Raw genomic sequence first — 19,538 nt, 5'->3', positions numbered from 1 at the left:
CTGGGCTCCTGGCTTTGGACTGGTACAGCTCCAGCTGTTGCAGCCAATTGGGGAGTGAACCATCGGATGGAAGACTTCTCTCTCTCTGCCTCTCTTCTCTCTGTGTAGCTCTGACTTTCCAATAAGTAAATCTTAAAAAAAAAAAGAAAAGAAAAAGAAAGAAAGAAAAAGAAAAAGACAGTCACAGAGCAAGATGGAGAGACAAAAACAGAACCTCCATTCACTGGTTCACTCTCAAATGGCTGTAATGGCTACAGCTGGGCTAGACCAAAGCCAGGAGCCTGAAATTCCATCGAGGGATGCCACATGGCAGCATCCTCTGCTGCCTTCCCAAGTACATTATCTGGGAGCTGGATGGAAAGTGGAGTACCCGGGGCTTGACCTGATGCTCATATGGCATGCCTGCATTACAGGCAGTGGTTTAACCTGTACATACAACACCAACCCCAATAAATAAATCTCTAAAAAAGAATGACAGCAAGATGTCCACAGTGGTTGTCTCTAGATGGTGAAGATAATGACTGGATTTCTAGTTTGCCTTTGCTATGTTTCCCAAATTTCTTCATTGAGAATATATTATTTTATGTTTAGAAAAAATAAAATTCTTACTGATTTTTAAGGAGAGATGGAGAGGATTATGAGGTGAAATCCTGCATCAAGGACTGAGAAAGTCTGATTACTCTTTTTAGTAAAAGTTAGGACCTCAGATTTCATCATTTCCATTTAGTTTCCCTGGAAAGACTTAAGACCTGTATTAAGTCCACTTAGGTCTTTATCTTAACACTGCCCATCCCTCACCTCTGACATCGTATAAGGGAAAGGCTACAACACAGATTTAAAACAGTTTACCAAGAAAAGGAGCAAACCAAATGATTGCTAGCTAAAGAATGGATTCTTAAAGGTAACTGAAAAAGACCAAATGATAATACACAAGGTTAAATATTGCAGCACTATGCACGATTATGAAAATGAAATAACTGGTAAGGCTCTTACTACTGTGTCCACGTGAATCTAACATTCAACTCTATCAACCACTTTATCACAGTATCTTAAATGACCACATTAAATTTATTCGAAAGGCAGAGTGACACACATAGAGGGAGAGAGAAGAGAGAGAGAAGACTTTCCATCTGCTGCTTCACTCCCCCAAGGTCTAGGCCGGGCCAAAGCCAGGAGCCTAGAACTCAATCTGGCAGGGGCTAAGTCTTGGGCCATCTTCCACTGTCTTCCTTGGTGTGTTAGCAGGGAACTGAATTGGAAGCAAAGTACCTGGGATAGAAACTGCCACTCTGGTAAAGGATGCCAGTACACAGATGGCAGCTTAACCTGCTGCACCACAATGCTGGCCCCTGCGAGTCTTCTCTACACTCCCAGCATTTACTAAAGACCTCCTGGAACTGCTCAACCAGTATGAATGAAAGAACTGATGAGTGTTTAGGCCTCTATTAGTCACTGCACTGGTATGCTCATCTGGAGACTTAGGAAATAATAACTCTAGGTATTTTTTTTTTTTTCATGTTACCAAGATACAAATTCTTTCACTGAGATTGGCAATAGCTCCCTTGAAAGGGGACAAGAATTTGTATCCCTCTTACAACATTTCCACAGAGAAAACAAACTTTATCAATAGGTTAATAGGATGGGGTTAAGCATAAGCCTCAGCTTTCTAATAGCATGATACAAAAAAGGAAAAGAAGGGGGCAGGCTTTTAGTTTGTTGGTTAAGAAACTTGCACCCTATATCAGAGTGCCTGGATTCAAGTCCCAGCTTTGCTCCAAATTCCAACTTCCTGCTAATATGCACCCTGGGAGGCAGCAGGTAGATTAAAGCTGTTGGGAGCTGATACCCGTATGGAAGCCCTGGATTGAGTCTTAAGTCCTGGTTTCAGCCCCAACATTTACAGGCATTTGGGGAGTGAACCAATGGAAGGGAGTTTGCTTACCGACTCTCACTCTTGCTCACTGACTTTCAAATAAAAAAAATTAAAAATTCCTTAAACAAAAGGCAAACAAAATTTTTAATTAAAATGTGAAAGCAAAAAAAAAAAAAAATGATTGTTCTTCCTGCCATTGCTTTCATTTAACTTTTTATTTCTTGCCTAAACTGTTGGAACAGCTTCCAAACTCATCTCCCAGCTTCTTGTCTTCTCCCTTCAGTCTGTCCTTCACCATTTCTGATGTTTTTCTGAAACGCTGGTCCTCATGCTGCCCTCCTGTTTAAACTGTCCAGTCCCAACACCTGTGGGATAGAGTATACCCTCACAGTCCTGGCGCCCTGGCCTGGTCTCTCTCACAGCACTTACACTCAGACGTCTCCCTCTCGCACTGCTGGCTGCCATAGGAGAGGATGTCTCATTCTCACCTGGGAGGTCCCAGGACTTAGCAGAGGGTCTGATGACATAGCAGGGATTGGTAAACATTTTCTGAGCAGGTCAAAGACCCTAGGGGAAAATCCTGGTGCCTTCCACGACCAACAGGCCCCCTCTGCGCTTGCCCACCTTACCCAGGGAGCAGTTGCTCTGCATCCGTCCATCCGTGGAGCAGCGAAGCATGGAGCCTATCACCTGGCCCCCGACCACCACCACCCGGATGTCTTTTCCGTGGGACTCCTTCACGTACTTCTGGAACAGGTAGGGCACGTCATGGCGGATCAGGTGGCAGATGTCTGAGAGGTGATGCTTATCTCTTGCCAGAAAAACAGCCTTTCCTTTAAAAGAAAGACACGGGGCAAGGGCGGTGGTTAGAGAAGCCTCTGGGCTGTGTCCTTGCTGTCCTGCACCACCCTCACCCCAGGTCCCCATCTCACAGTCAGTGACTCCCTTCGAACCTGCCTCACTTTGGCCCCTTCTGTTTCTTGGATTGATTCTTGATTTCCCTCACATCTTTTTTTTTTTTTTTTTTTAATTTTTTTATTTTTGACAGGCAGAGTGGATAGTGAGAGAGAGACAGAGAGAAAGGTCTTCCTTTTGCCGTTGGTTCACCCTCCAATGGCCGCCGCACCGCGCTGATCCGATGGCAGGAGCCAGGTGCTTCTCCTGGTCTCTCATGGGGTGCAGGGCCCAAGGACTTGGGCCATCCTCCACTGCACTCCCTGGCCACAGCAGAGAGCTGGCCTGGAAGAGGGGCAACCAGGACAGGATCGGTGCCCCGACCGGGACTAGAACCTGGTGTGCCGGCGCCGCAAGGCGGAGGATTAGCCTAGTGAGCCGCGGCGCCGGCCTCCCTCACATCTTAAGACTGCTGACTCTCTCCTTTCCACCACCACTTTTTTTCCAAAGCAAAATCATCATGTTTTCCAGAAACAGAGAGAAGGAGCCAAAATAAGATCCCAAGGATCGGATCCACTCAGTTCCAAAAGCAGTTAATTAACATCTCCCATCACCTTGAGGTTGCCCGCTAGACAGGGCCCATGTCTAATTTTTTTTTTTTTTAATCCCCCAGACCTCCCATTAGGCTTGACACACAGGGCATATGTCGATCAATATTGATAGACCATAATTAATTGAACATACTTTGGAGGAATCCCAAGCACGAATGGAGAGAGATCAGAAAAGATGAATACAAGGCAGAGTGACAAGACATTAAGATAGGCCTGTGCAAGATACCACAGGAGCTCAAAAGGAGAAGCTACAGATGTCCTTCTTCCTTTGAAATCTAAGAAGTGTATTTTTATTTGGCTATACTTATAATGGGTAATAGCCTATACTTCTATTGATCTTTGGGAAAAGCGTTCCTTTTTGATTCTAAATTCTGTCTCTTCTGCTTGAAGCCCCTATGCTTTTGTAATCATTCAGCATCTCCTTTCCATGTGCAAACTTGCTAACAGCTCTGAGCAGGGGCTCCTGATAAGTTTGCTCTGCAAGTATGACATGAGCATGCCCCATCTGAGCATTCTGTTCAGCAAGTGTTGAACAGAGAGCTGGTCTTCCCAGGTTTTGTGTCACCATCACACAAGGAGTGGAACTCTTCTGAGCCTCTTAATAAGAGCAAAGGCCATCAGCTCCTAGTGGCACATAAGTCTGAAAAGTAAGTAACCTCCAAAACATGTCACAGCCAGGACTTTGTCATTCCTGAAATGACTGGGCCACGCATGCCCATTACAACTGGTGGTACCTTGTCTGAAGCTAGCTAGCTGGCAGGTGATGGGAAGGTGTGCAGTCAGGCGGCAGGCGGTGGCCGGAGCATGGCAGAGGGCCCACAGTGGGTACAAGAGGAAACAGGAGAAGCTCCAGCAAGTGGGTGCCACGCAGCAAGAGTATTTAAGTCTCAATCAGTGAGTGGAGGTGTGTGCAGTTAGCCATCCGGCACTAGGAGATCTGGCCTCTGGCAATAGATGGCTGGGACTCAGCAGCATTGAGGCTCTCTGGACACTAGGCAGGATCTTCAGCAGAGACAGGGGCTAGAGACTGGTTCCTGGCACAGAAGTTCTAATAAAGGCTTAGTTTGCAGTTAACAAAGGAGCTATAGTTTTAAGACAAGAAAGAAAAAGGAGGTAGGTGGGGAGACACTAGTTTAATTAATTATCTACTTTTAAAATTACTATGTCATTTACATTTCACACCAGCCCTATGAAGCCATTACAGTTGCTTGTTCCTGCTCTACAGATGAGAAAAAAGGGTCTACAGGATTAGCAGCTTTTTCAAGGACAAAGCCTGTGCACTCATTGTCTTTTTAGGCTTATTTCATATACAATCATCCCTCTGTATCCAAGGGTTCCACACTCTTATTAAGATGGCAGTACTCCTCAAATTGATCAATATATTCAATGCACTCCCTATCAAAACTCCAACTTCCTTTTTGGTAGAAACTGATGGGCCAATCCTAACATCCATATGGAAACGCAAAGAAAATAAAATATCCAAAACAATCTTGAAAAGCAAGGACCAAGCTGGGAGCTCATACCTTCCAGTTTTGAAATTTACTACAGAGTTATAATAATCAAGACAGTGCAGCCTGCTATAAGGTGGATAAATATATCAATGGAATAGAATTGAGAGAAATAAGCTTGTACACATACGGTCAACAGATTTTTGATAAGGGTTCCGAAAGTATCGAGCAGGGAAAGAATAGTATCTTCCACAAATGGTACTGGGAAAACTGGACATGCACACGCAAAAGAATGAAGATGGACCCCTATCTAACACCATGTACAAAAATTAACGCAGAATGAGTCAAACACCCAACTGTAATGGCTAAAACTACTACAACTCTTCGAAGGAGATAGAGATGTAAATCTAAAAACTTGGATTAGGCCAAACACAAAATGACATCAAAAGTACATGAACACCAAAGGGAAAAACAAACGGGACCTCTGCATGGTGCCCACTCATTTCTTCCAGTTCAAATTCTACTTTTAAACATGGGTCTCCTTTTCTTCCAGTGAAGCCTTCATGGGAATGTTGAACTCTCCCTCCTCTAGGCTCAAACAGGCCAGTCCATGGACATGTGTGCTATCATGGCCATCACCGCGGATGCAACTGTCTGTCGTCTACACACGGGAGCTCCTTGACAGACTGCCTCACAGTCCCGACATGGTAGTAACTACTCGTTACATATCTGTTTTGGGTTGCCTCCCCTCACTCCAGATGCCCTGAGCAGTTCTGATGCCATCCGGGTGCCTGCCCATACCCTGCAGGGGGACTGCTTTCCATTGCTCAAGTCCCAGCTGAGTCTCTGCTACGTACCGAGCACTAGAGAGAGCCTTACGTAGCCAGGGGAGTTCAGGACCTGCTCCCCACCTGAGAAGCTTACAGATTATGAAAGGGAACAGGCACATACACCCAAAACTAACACAGGCTAGCGGCAGTACCAAGTGCTATGGAAGCAGAAACAGAAGTGCAATGAATTTTGAAGCGAGGGAGAAAGACCAGGGATGTGGGCGGAAAAGAAACCACATCTGGAGCTGGCATGAAAGGATGAGCCGACGTTCACCAGGCGGCCAGAGAAAGCTGGCGTTTCCAGCAAAGGGAGGGGCGCACGTGTTTGAAGAGAGGAACAGGCATGGTCTATCTGGTGAAGGAGAGATGGGCTGGAATGGTAACAGGTGGGTGCACATGGTGGGGGAAGGCTGCAAGGCAGGCTGAGGCTGCGTGCACAGGGCCTTCACGGCCACGACTGGGAAAACAGGTCTTGCTGAACAGCAGCACGGGGGTTTGGGAGGGCTTTTCAGCAAGACAGATCTAGTTTTTCAGAGAAATGACTAAAAACAAACAAACAAACAAAAAAGAAAACAGAGGCACTGGCAGTGGAAACCAAGCAGAGTCAGGCCAGGATTCTCTTGCGACCTTGCAAGGGGAGCCAAAATCAAGGACAGCTGGGAAGGACGGGACAGAGCGGAGAACTACCCCACAAGCTCCTCAAGGGGGCGCTCCATTTCTCTGAGCGGCACTTCGGCCACATTTGATGAGCGTCCTGTGGGGGTAGAGCTGCTGCCCTTCCCTCGGGGATGGATTACCCAGGAGGAGTAGCACTGACCCCGGTGGCCTCGCGTGCTCTTCACCACAACCGGATAGCCCAGGGGCTCGGCTTCATCAATCATTTTTGAAAAGTCTTCATGCCCACCTGCCAAGAAAAGGTGAAAGTCAGTGAAGGTAGGGCTGGTGGCGCCGGCCCCCCTGGAGGGACGCCAGGCCTCATGTCTCTGATGAAAGCAAGTCAAACCCATTCGACACCTGCAATGCAAAAGGTGGGAGCCGAGATAAGGAAGCCAGCATTTGCTGAGTGCCTTCTACATGCTGCTCCACACACTAGCTCACGCAGGCCTCGGAACAATCTCATAGGAGTTAACTTGACTGTGGCTGTGGCAGAGAGAATTCCCAGACAGTCCCCACATTCCTACCCTCTGGTGAATGTACCTTGTCTAATGCCTCCTTTTTGAGTGGAGAAAGGATGTCACATCTATGATTAAGTTCAAAGTCAGTTGCCTGGGGTAGGCATTGTGGCGCATAGGTGAAGCCTCCACTTGGGACACCTGCATTCCATATCACAGTGCCTAGGGGGGTTCTTGCCTCTGCTTCTGAGCGCAGCTTCCTGTTAACGCACACCCTGGGAGGCAGCAGATGATGGCCCTAGTACTTGGGTCCCTGCCACCCAAATGGAAGACCCAGATAGAGTTTAGCATGGCCCAGCCTCGGCTGTGGTTGAGGTTTTTTTGGGGGGGAGTAAACCAGTGGATGGAGGATCTCTCTCTCTATCCCACCCTCCTCTCTCCTCCTCTGTCATTCTGCCTTTCAAAGAAAGCTTTAAGAAGCAATCAGCCGTTCACTTTGAGCTCATCAAAAGGGAGATGATCCTTGGTTGGGTCTGACTAATCAGGTGATTCTGATTGCTAGAAAAGGTGATGTGTGAGTGAGGCTCTTCCAGTATCTTGAAGGAGCAAACTTTCCTGTAGTGGAGAAGGTGACCTGGCAGAAGATGGCAAACAGCCTGCAGGAGCTGAGAACAGCCCCTGGCTGAAGGCCAGCAAGGAGGTGGGGATCTCAGTCCTACAACTCCACAGAACCGAATGCCAGCAACCAGTCAGTTTAGCAGCATACCCTGAGCCTCAGATGAGCTCCCATTGACACCTCGAGTTCAGTCTGGCGAGACCCTAGGTGGAATACCCAGTGATGGCGTGGTTGGACTTCTGACCCACAGAGATTGAGAGGTGACCAATGGATGTTAAGCTGCTAAGTTTTTAGTGGTTTGTTGTGCAGCAATAGAAAATCAACACCCCAGAGACAAGCCCAGAGGTTTCTCTCAACCAAAGTTAAGCTCTGAGTCTAAAGCCTGAACTGACTCAACTACACTCTTTCAAGCCTTAATTTAAAAATAGAATAGCAGGGGCCAGCGCCATGGCTCACTTGGTTAATCCTCCGCCTGTGGTGCTGGCATCCCATATGGGCACCAGGTTCTAGTCCTGGTTGCTCCTCTTCCAGTCCAGCTCTCTGCTGTGGCCCAGGAGGGCAGTGGAGGATGGCCCAAGTGCTTGGGTGCCTGCACCTGTGTGGGAGACCAGGAGGAAGCACCTGGCTCCTGGCTTCGGATCAGTGCAGCATGCCGGCTGTAGCAGCCATTTGGGGAGTGAAACAATGGAAGGAAGACCTTTCTCTCTCTGTCTCTCTCTTTCACTGTCTATGACTCTACCTGTCAAATAAAAAAATATGAATAGCAATTGTGCATGAAAGTCTTTCTAAATTGTCTGCAAATGCCTTTGGTTTCCTATGCTATGCTGAATGTAAGCTTTTCTTGATAACTCGGGGTCACTGTCATGACCACTAATGACTGCATCATAATGCCCGTAGGGACTACATTTTCCTGCTGTTTAGTGGCACCAAACTAGTGCACTTGCTGCTGCTTGGACCTGGTTTTCATGGTCGTCACTGTCCTTGCTCTTGGGCTGCCGACTGGGACTTCTCCCTGCTGTGGGCACACAGCAGGAGCCTCTCTTCCTGCTTCTCCTGGCTGTGGGCTTAGGAAGAACCAAACAACCTGTGAGAGATGTGTCCTGCATGGGGAAAGCTCGGCTCCAGATCAGAGTCTGAAGGGAGTTCCGTACAGCAAGTCAATGAGGCTCAGTCCCTGTTGGGACTTGTGATACATACATATCTGGGTTGCTGGCAGGTTCTTTTGGTTTATTTCCTAGCTCTCAAAAACATGCTGGAGAGATGCATGTTGTGGGTATAGTGGTGCATTCTTTTTCTATTGTCACTAACAAATTACCAAAATGCAGAAGCTTAAATAACAGACCTATCTTCTTACACTGAAGTTATTAGTCTGAAATGGGTCTCCTTGTGCTAAAATGAAAGTGTCCATGGGCTGCATTCTTGTCTGGAAGCTCTAGGAGAAAATCTATCTCCTTGCCTCTTCCAGCTTCTAGGGGTCACCCTCAGTCCTTGGCTCATGGTCCTCTCCCATGTTCAAAACCATGGCGGGCAAAATCCTTCTCACATCTCATCACTGTGCTCTTCCTCTATAGGCACATCTTCCTCCAACTCTAACTCTTCCACTTCCCTTGTCCTAAGGACACTTACTATGTTAGGCCCACCCATGTAATTCCGGGTAACCTCCTTATTTGAAGGTCACCCGATTGACTCCAATAGTAACCTTAATTCTCTCTCACTATGTAACATTACAAATTCATAAGTCCCAGGGATTCGGCCATTTGAGGAATCATTGTTCTGTCCGCCATGGGTGGCATCATAATTTATCAATTTTTCCAAAGCGAAATACTTAGAAACACTAACAACCTGCCTTGTTCATTAAAGTGCTAATGATAGAGAAAAAGGGAGGCAGTGTGGGTGATCAGGGGTCCCCTGATGAGAAAGACTTGTTGCAAGAAGGGAATTCTCAACTTCCTGACACCCACTGGTTAACTGAATTCCACTCCAAACACTTTTTTTTCTCACCCTTATAAAGCAGTGAGAGAAGGGTCTTTCTAATCTGAGGCCATCCCTGGCCCTGCCACTCAGACCCCTTTCCTTCTCACTCCTCAGGGATCCTGCATCGTTAAGGTGAGCCCTTGTTGCTGTATCTGCAGCTTCTCCATCCTAATTCCACTCTAACATGCCGGCCCTATGTTCTGTCTTATGTCTAGGTCTTGTCTTTAAGATGTATTTATTTATTTATTTTAGAAAAGCAGAGTGACAGAGAGAGACCAGAGAGAGAGAGAGAGAGAGAGAGAGATCTTTCACTCACCAGTTCACTCCCCAAATGGCCACAATAACTAGTTCTGGGCCAGGCTGAGACCAGGAACCAGAATCTCCTTCATGGTCTCCCACATGAGTCGCAGGGACCCAAGACCTTGGGCCATTTTCAGTTGCCTTCCCAGACACCTTACCAGGGAGCTGGATCAGAAGTGGGGCTGCCAGGACTTTAATTGGCATTCTGAAATGGGATGCTAGGGTTGCAAGCAGCGGCTTCACCTGTTGTGCCACAGTGCTGGGCCCTAGGTCTTTTCTGTATTCTGCTCTCTGCTTAGATCACTCTCACTCCCCCCTTCCTTTAGCTGGATGACTTCAGCTTATTTAGATGTTCTCCTCTAGGCAGCCTTCCTCCATGTCTTATAAACAGCATTGTGTATGCACCCTGGTCCATCCTGCACTAACTCCTACAGGACACTTACCACACTACATGGAAACTGCGTGCTTACTTGTTGTCTTCTGCCTCTGGTGAAGTGGGGATGCCTTGAGGACAGACTCTCTTACAGCCACGGCCTAGGGCCTAGTATGGCAGTTAGCACACAGTGTGTACCAGCTACATACGTAATAATGATGCCTTACAGAGAGAAAGGGGCAAAGGCATTTCAGACTGAAGGAACAGACTCCACTGAAAAGGCTCACATTCAAAAAACAACAAAAGAGTGAGCTTTGGTCTAGCATTTAAGACACGGTTGGTCCTTTATCAGAGTGCCTGGGGTTTGATGCCCAGCTCTGGCTCCTGATTCTAATTTCTTACTAATGTGGATCCTGTGGTGCAGTGGTGTTGGCCCAAGTAATCGGATTCCTGCCACCTATGTGGGAGAACTGGATTGAGTTCCCAGCTCTTGGCTTCAGCCTCCAATCATCACAAACATTTAGGGAGCAAACTAGTAGATGGAAGCAGGTGCCCTTGCTCTCTTTTTCTCTATCTCTCTGCCTTTCAAATAAATAAATAAAAACTAAAAAGTTAGCAAGAAACACTAGAAGGTTTCTGGGGGAGAGAAGACATAAGGATGCAGGTGGTTTGGAAAGCTAAGTTCCAATCCTATTTCAAGGAAACTCACCATAGGAGAAGGTGTCTGGCATAGGGACCCCATGTCCAGCCAATTCTTGAAATGTCCAGAATTTGTTGATACAGTTTAAGATGCTCTGTGGGCGGTTGACCAAGCGGCAGCCGAGCTTCTCCAGGTGTCGCAGGACAGTGATGTCACTGTCCGACTGCACTGAGGGTGTGGACACCCGCACAAGCACCACGTCCGGGAAGGTGGTAAGGGCCTTCTGGTTCAGCTGGAGTCCTGCAGCCCAAGGGAAAAAGTGAGCTCTGTGCTTGCCTTCGCTTATCCACCAGAAGACAACAGAATCTTCAAGACTGAACCCAGTCGGTAAAGAGCCTCCAAGTGGCCACCTGGATGTCTTGATGTAACAAGGAAACCCTACAGCCAGCCCTAAACTCCAAGTGCATGGGCAGAGCATGGTCATGATGAAGCACGAAGGAATGAACAGAGAAACAAAAGCAGCCCATCAAGAGCAGTGCAAGTTAGAGGAATCCACGGTAGATATATAGACCAGAGCATGGCTTCCATATGGGACTGGTATCCCCCAAAGAGTGGTGGCTTGGGAGGCTGAAGACTTCATGAAGAGCAGTAGTGTAGCCCACTTCAGGAACCCCGACCACTCCCCTGGCTTGATCTCAGAAAGCCTGTCCCACTGGAACAGTGCTCAACCACTTAAATGATTTTATGAGTATCATTCATGCACAAGTGTCCATGTTAAGTGGACAAACAGGACACACAATTATAAATAATGCATTAAGGTCTCACTATGTAAACAGATACAAGTTGGAAAAGGTAGAAGGAAATATACCAACATTTCAACAGTAGATAATGGGATTACAGGAAATTTTTGTATTTTATACTTGTCTGTATCTTCCAAAATTTCTCCAAATGTATATTACCTTTATAACAAAAAAAGATCTTTGTAATCAATCCACTAAAAATCAATTCAACATTAAACAAAATTAGAATGTACCCAAAGGCAATTGAAGCATATGGTGACGAGATCCAAGATTGTATTCTAGTGTTAACTGGGACTGTTTAGCTTGAAGTGAGAACTCGGAAGGACGTGAGCATGGTCTCTCCATCACGGAAGGGCTTCTGTGCAGAAGTATTATCAGACTTGTCTTCTATAAGCCCAAGAGATGGAGCTATCCAAAAGAGCAATATTTTGTCTGTGCTCACTGCTGTGTCTCAGCCTTGCAATAGTGCCTGATGCATGGCAGGCACTCATTGTTTCTTGAACAGAAACTACAGGGAGACAGATTTGGGTTCAGCGAAAGGGATACTTCCCACTCCCTTAGGGTAGAATGGGCTGAGATTTGCTGGTCCTGGGAGGATGGTGTAGAGGAAGGCAAGGAAGGGAGGGGATCTCAACAACCGGCTAGCTCCCCTTTGGCCTTGAAGCCTACAGTTTCTATGACCCTAAGTATCACCTAGGCTTCTATCATGCACCCAACATCTGGGTTAGAATGATGGAGGCAAGAAACGGGATGGGTAGGACAATGAGAAGTGAGTTTGAGAAACTCCCTGGTCTACCTTAAAGAGTCTCTCAGGTACTCTAAAGAAAACCTTCAAGGCATTCTTTACACAACCACTTGACAGGTCCTGACCTAAAGCACCTTCTATTTCATAAGTGATATCGCACCATACATTGCATAACCCCAACAAGACAGGAGGTGCAAATGAAGTTACAGTCTCTCCATCAGGGGTTGAAGAAATCAATACAAAAGCTCAAAGTTGAGAAGGAAGGGAAAAAAGCTCTAGGCACAAAAATGAAAAATCACAACACAAACGCTCTCAGTGGTTCTCACACACACATTTTCCCCGCTCTGGGAGAGAGATGGTTTTTAAGGCCTTCTGTTGATAATATGAACCTAAGGAAGCAGCACCTGCATCTCAAGATGATTTATAAAGAGCATCCAGGTTATCTGGACTTCCCCATTAGAAACTGTCATTTATATACACACTTCTACTGTTCTTTGAAAAATTCCTTTGCCATTTGCAGCCCTTGGGGAAAATAATACAGAAGAGGAGGCAGGGAGTAGGGGTAGGAAACCCTGTGTAATATACACAAGATTGGCAGGAGTGTTCAAGTTGGGGAAGATGGTAAATAAATACACAACACCCAGGACAGCACTGCATGGTGAGATAATAGATAAATGCTCTGAACACTATAAAATGCTATACATGGGCAAGCCACCGGCATCATTATCGCACAGATGTTCTACTAAGCAGGATAGGACAATTGATGGTACCATCTGATGAGAAAAAAGGCTTTGCAACAGAAAAGTGACCTAGAGAAATGAGAAGCAGCAGAAACGTCTGGCCTTCAAATCCCAACACTGAGACCACAGACAGACACTTACACTTCTAAATGGGAAGGGAAGGAGTCAATCACTTCTGGAAATACCAACCACAAGTGGACAGACAGCTCAGCCTCAGCAAGCAGATTCACACACACCTAGGAAGTCTTACCAGGACTTCATCTCTCTTCTCCAAAGGGAAATCTTTGGGCCTGGCTCATCCCAACTGAAGCCTTTAATAAATGCAGAATGGCTCGGGCTCCCCCAGGCAGTTAGGTCTGATGGCTGACTCCTGCTGGCTGGCCAGCCCTGTGCGGAGGGTTTGGGGACACACCTGCAAAACTAGTTACAGTCAGCCCTCCAGATCTGCGGGTTCCACATCTGCAGAGTCAACCAAACATTCAGAAAAAATGTTTCTTCCTCTGTGTTCAACATGTACAGGCATTTTTCCCCTTCTCATTATTTTGTAAACAATACAGTACAACAACTATTTGCATAGCATTCACATTGTATTAGGTATACACAATCTGGAGATGACTGTAGGTATACAGGAGGACAGGGGCCAATGGTATGCAAATACTATACCACTTTATATAAAGCACTTGAGCATCCTTTGAGGGTCCTGAAACCAGTCCCTACTGGATTCTTTGACACAGTTCTGCCATCCTTGCTACGGGCAACCTCACTTCCCCCTGCTCTTTCCCATTGTCTTCACTGACATATTTCTAGAAGCAGTGGACAAGCAGCTGCCCACTCATAGTGGCTTCAGTGGGGGGCAGCAGGTGCACACAGCAATGCTCCAAAACAACCTGACTTCAAGGCTGGCCTTGGCAGACCTGTCTTTGAAGTCTAAGACCTTTAGCCACTTGGGAAATCTCTGCTCCTTTTCCCCATTACCATCCCCTCTCAGGAAAGGACCTGGCGAACTTGATAGAGGATGGAGCTCAACGTGATACCTTTCCCAGGGTCAAAATCCCACTACAATCTCGAGGCCTCAAAGGGCTGCCACAGGACATTAGGATGGGGCTCAGTGCCCACAGGCAACAGTAAGAGGCTCCTGCTCTTGAGTAACAAGGGGTCAGTGATTGAGTGCCCTGGAGGTCTGGGGCATCACCTTAACTCAGAGCCAAGGTGCCTCTGGGATATCTAGGGTCTCGCAGACTTCTGCATTCACCTGTAGACTTACTAAATTTAGCCTCACACCACCTAAAAAAAAAAAAAAAAAAAGAAAAAAAAAAAAAAAAGATCATTCTCCCTAAACAGGCCAGTAAGATAGCAGCAGAGAAAAGATCAGACCCCACACTGGTTAGTAACGTGACCTATCGCCAACCTAGTCTAAATTAACTTTTTGAAACCAAAATAATATTTTTCCCACTTTACTTCCAAAAAGAATAACCTACTTTCACAGGTAATTCTATGCTGATTTTCTTTCTAAACTTTCTATTTATGTCTGAAAATATTTTAAATATTTTAAACTTTAAAATTTCCTTCCTTCGATGTTTGAAAATATTTTAAACATGAGATATAAAACCAGGAAAATTTTTCCCAAAGAACTGCACTGTATGCAGCAGGTTAAAGCCCAAGCCTGCAGCACCGGCATCCCGTATGGACACTGGTTCGAGTCCTGGCTGCTCCACTTCCAATCCAGCTCTCTGCTGTGGCCTGGGAAAGTAGTGGAAGATGCCCCACGTGCTTGGGCCCCTGTACCCATGAAGGAGACTCGGAAGAAGCTCCTGGCTTTGGATCAGCTCAGCTCCGGCCGTTTAGCCATTTAGGGAGTGAACCAACGGATGGAAGACCTCTCTCTCATTCTTTCTCTGGCTCTATCTCTATCTGTAATTCTGTCTTTCAAATAAATAAAATACATCTTAAAAAAAAAAAAAGAACTGAGTCTTTTTTCTAACCCATATACTGGGTTAAGTTAAATTCTACAAAAGTAGATTTTTGCATTTACACATGCAGTAACAAAGAAGTGTACTTCATAATAAAGAAAACTAGCTTTAGAAATAATCAAATCCTTATTGGAAACAAGAACTCCAAAACCACTTTCAGTCATTCCTACCCATGGAGGGATTGCAAATGGTGCCAGGATTCCGATTGGAATTCAGCTGACATTTTGATTGAGCATCTGTTTCGAGGAATTTCCTAAGAAATTTTACATATATTATCGCCTTTCACTGAAAGGCATCTTACAGTCCAGATCCTCGAGCAGATTTGACTGTCCACGTCTTTGCATGTACATAAAACTGACACACAATGGGTCAGCACCACCCAACCTGTGCATAATCATTCACGTGTGCCTGCCCACACATCCTTGGCTTCACAAACGGGAGCTTCTGGTTCCTGGTGTGCTGGAGAAACCCCGCATGTACAAAGCAGGCATCAGGAAATGACAGAACCCTGTAGCGTAGCAGCAAGCAGGAACCTCCCTGACGGCACTGTTTAGAACCGTTCGTTAGCAGGATCATGTTCACAGTGGCTGGTAGTACTGCTCTGAAAGCTGCCAGAAAGAAATCAATAATACGAGGGTATTTACTAAGGTCTGTGGACAATGGAGTGAAAAGATCAATTTATTTTGGTGCAAAAAAAAAAAATGAAATCTGTGCACACGCCCGCTCTTCAAAAGTTCATGGGAATGCATGGATTTGAAACATTGTTTCTACCAAAATGAGCTTATCTTTTAATTCAATGTTCCACAAACTTTTTGAAGCTCCCCATAAGCAGTAAGTAATCCATTTAGCATTTCAAATGGTCTTGTGTTTGGGGAAGATGTGGGTGGATCCAAATAACACCTGGCTCATGTCACTCTCCAGTTTTTCCCTCATTTTTTAAAAAAAGATTTTACTTATTTATTTGAGAGGTAGAGTTACAGACAGTGAGAGGGAGAGACAGAGAGAAAGGTCTTCCTTCCATCGGTTCACTCCCCAAATGGACACAATGGCCAGGCTGTGCTGATCTGAAGCCAGGAGCCAGGAGCTTCTTCCAAGTCTTCCAGTGGGTGCAGGGGCCATCTTCCACTGCTTTCTCAGGCCATTAGCAGGGAGCTGGATCAGAAATGGAGCAGCCAGGACTCGAACCCATGCCCATATGGGATGCTGGCACTGCAGGCGGGGGATTAATCTACTGCACCATACCCTGCCCCCTCCCATTTCTTAACTCTACTCTATCCCCACATTTCCTCATAAGGAAGTTATTTTTACTCTTGAGATGCTATCCCCAATTCTCTTTCCCTTTTAAACTTTGCTAAAATGCCTGAAGAAATTGCTCCTCCATCTCATTGAAACCCACAGCTATTTATGTGGCCACTTTCTCTTTCCACTAACTGCTATTTTGAGGTCATTTAATTCAATTCAACCTTTATTGAATTTTTGGGATGAGTCACATACACTACCAAGCAGGAACACATAGCTGCACCAGGCAGTCTCGGCCCACCAGGAGCTTACAGTCTCCTCGTGGAGCGAGATGGAGACCCAACTTCAACATTCAGCCATTCACTCACTCAACATCCATTTATTATTTCATGAATTCATTCTGTGAATGTTTACTTAGCAGGTACTTTGGGCCAAGCCCAGTGTTAGTTTGGGTTTCCCCAGAAGAACACCCTGAGACAAAGGTTTAAGTGAAAGTAGCCTATCTGGGTGGTAGTTTCAGGAAATATTGGTAGGACAGCAGGGGCAGGGGATGGGACAAATGACAGGTTATGTGTTAGCAAGAGCAATGTCACCTGCTGGCGCTCAACCTGACTGAGGAATTCCAGGAAATGGTTCAGTACACATCCATCAGTTGGCCCATGAGAGGGGCGAGAGAGCTGGTGATTTAGAATTTTATACACAACTCACTGTTTGGCTGAGGCTGCTTGGGGGACCTGGTGTTCACTCCCTGGCCCTTCTGTTGTCATGCAGGTATGGGTAGAGTGAGATCCAGGGACCAGAGGAAGCCAGACAGAGGTGCAGGTGCTGGTGGTCGGAAGCAGGTCCAGTGAAGCCAGATGGAAAGGTCTAGAGGCCGCGGGAAGGGCGCTAACAGGTGAGGAACAGGTATCACCTTAAGGATGTGAGTGTGAAGGAGTATGGGTGAAACAAACACCAGCCCTGGAATTTCGGAAGACCACACTACGGTGATTAATGTCATGTGCTCTGCACAGAGCACCAGGTGTTAAGAAGAGTGATTGGCCTTGCCTGGGCAGGCGGCAGGGGAGAGGAGGCCGCTGATTAGCCCACCATGTGCTAAATGCTCTAACAAGCCCGTACATCGGGGCCCAGCTGAGATCTGTGCAGGAAGGAGTAGTTAGCACGATGACCTCTGCCCGGGGAAAGAGAATGGAGGTGATTGCAGAACGAGATGCTGAGGCCTAGGGCCTCTGGGCTCTGTAGGAATGTGTACAACTGTTTACCTCTCGGAAACGGATCAGTGGCAAAGGTGTGGAAGCTCACAAGCTCTGAGCTCAGGCATAACTCAGGGCTAACGTAAGTTCTTGCAAAGGCCTTTCAGGATGCAGAGGCAACACAGGATGAAAGGCCATTATGTCAGGGTGAAGTCTTGGCCTTCAAGCCAGAGACCTCTTTCATTCCATGCTGTCACTTCGCTTGGCAAGACACAGCAATCCCTCTGGGTCTGTTTCCTTTTCTGTAAAAAAAAAAAAAAGGGCGCCAGCACCTGGCAAACCCTCCTCTCCCCACCACTACCTCACCAACACAATCCTTGCAACTGGGAAGACCAATCTCATCAAGTCCTTTAGCCCTGTTCACATTGTCACCCAAGGTTCCAGGCTCCAAGGCCACGTCCTCTCCCTGGACTCCTGACCCCGTGTGGCTCTGACATTGCCTTTTGCAGTCCCACCTTCCACCCTTTCACCCACTGTGCCCTCTGGAACTCAGTGGACAGCAAATCCCCCTCTCGTAGCATTCTTCACGAGCCTTCCCCTCACCTTCCTGTCCCAAGTCCCACGGAACCCCGCCTCTCCTCAGCGTCACAACTGTCCCAACAGCCCTCCCGGCTGTGGCCGTTTTCTCTCCTCCCTTCAGGTGCTGTGACAGATGTTCTCTCTCCCTGAAGTCACCAAACCATTCGTCTGCTCTCTCCCCTGAAGCGCCCAGCTTCACACTCACAGGACCACGCAACACATCACCCGTCCCTATGCAAGGTGTCTGTGGGACTTGGGGTCACTCTCTTCTGTCCCTAAAGCTTTAGCTTCAGACTCACTGCTACATGGTCACACATGGTAGGGATTTCAGTGTTCCCATGAGGGATCCTTCCAGTGCCCAGGCCTCTCAGTTTCTCAGTTCATTTTCCCCAAGCATCTTGTCTACCACCTACCGCAACCATCACTCCCTGTTGCTTTCTAGACTTTATGGGCTCATCACAATTCCCAATCTAGTGCCCCCACCGGGAACTACCATGCATGCATTCCCCCATATTTCCACTGTCCCTCACTCCCTTCAGACCCTCACTCTCCTTCTTACTCCAGTTAAACTCCATGGTCAACACCATAATCACTCCCTTACCTATAGCCTCAATTCTTTGCACCCATTTCTTACTTGGCTAAACCATGACACTAGTCAGAATGATCCAACTCTATTTCCTGTGCCCTCTTTTTTTTAACTTTTTAAAGATTTTATTTATTTATTTGGCAGGTAGAGTTACAGACAGTGAGAGAGACAGAGAGAAAGGTCTTCCCTCTGTTGGTTCACTCCTCGGAACTGCGCTGATTGGAAGCCAGGAGCCAGGTGCTTCTCCCTGGTCTCCCATGCGGATGCAGGGGCCAAAGCACCTGGGCCATCTTTCACTGCCTTCCCGGGCTACAGCAGAGAGCTGGGCTGGAAGAGGAGCAACCGGGACTGGAACCGGTGCCCACATGGGATGCCAGCACTGCAGCCGGAGGATTAACCTAGTGTGCCATGGTGCCGGCCCTCTGTGCCCTCTTTCTATGGAACATTCTTGGAGAAAAACACAAACCTGCTGGTCTCAATAGCACCCTTAATGCTGCCTGATAATAGGTATGTATTCCCTAAGCCATTTCTCATTTTTTCTCTTGCTGCCTCAAACTTTCATTGCTTCCTTTCGTTCTCACCCTTCCTATTTCAATGTAAAAACTTAAAGCAATCAGAAAGACTTCTCTGTAAGCTCCCACTACCTAACTACCTTTCTGCACCCGTGACAAATAGGTTTCTCCACTTCTTACAAAGGTTGTGCTGTCCTTCCTCCTAGCCTAGACCAACCCCTCACACCCACATAAGGTACCATTCCTGCCATCTGCCTCTCCTGTCTCATCAACCTCTCCCTTGCTGTTGGAACATCAACAACAGCATAGCAACAGGCCCGTTTCCCTCTTCTTTAAAGAAAAGTCTCGCAGTCCCACATCCCCTCTGAGCGTTCAGCCTATCTTCATCTTTCCTTTTCAATGAAATGCCAAAGACTGTGTAAATGGACTGTTACCCATCACTTCACTGAAATTGCTGTTATTAAGACATGCTAAACTCCTATGGCTAAATCAATTCTCATTCC

The 19,538-nt window shown here is 46.7% G+C and overlaps 1 protein-coding gene across 1 annotated transcript in view; it reads right to left on the bottom strand.

Annotated features, from left to right (window-relative positions):
* Positions 1-19,538, bottom strand: part of RIMKLA (ribosomal modification protein rimK like family member A) — a 32,558-nt gene that overhangs the window by 5,112 nt on the left and 7,908 nt on the right. Inside the window, exons 2-4 of the mRNA XM_062193290.1 lie at positions 10,741-10,971; positions 6,474-6,560; positions 2,503-2,706 (exon numbers count right to left, since the gene is read on the bottom strand). Of these exons, the coding sequence (XP_062049274.1) occupies positions 2,503-2,706; positions 6,474-6,560; positions 10,741-10,971 (522 nt within the window). The remainder of the gene's footprint in view (positions 1-2,502; positions 2,707-6,473; positions 6,561-10,740; positions 10,972-19,538) is intronic.

This window comes from Lepus europaeus, chromosome 5, assembly GCF_033115175.1.
Source record: "Lepus europaeus isolate LE1 chromosome 5, mLepTim1.pri, whole genome shotgun sequence".
Taxonomy (NCBI): domain Eukaryota; kingdom Metazoa; phylum Chordata; class Mammalia; order Lagomorpha; family Leporidae; genus Lepus; species Lepus europaeus.
The sequence above is the reverse complement of the archived record's forward strand: the minus strand, read 5'-3'. Positions and strand labels throughout refer to the sequence as shown.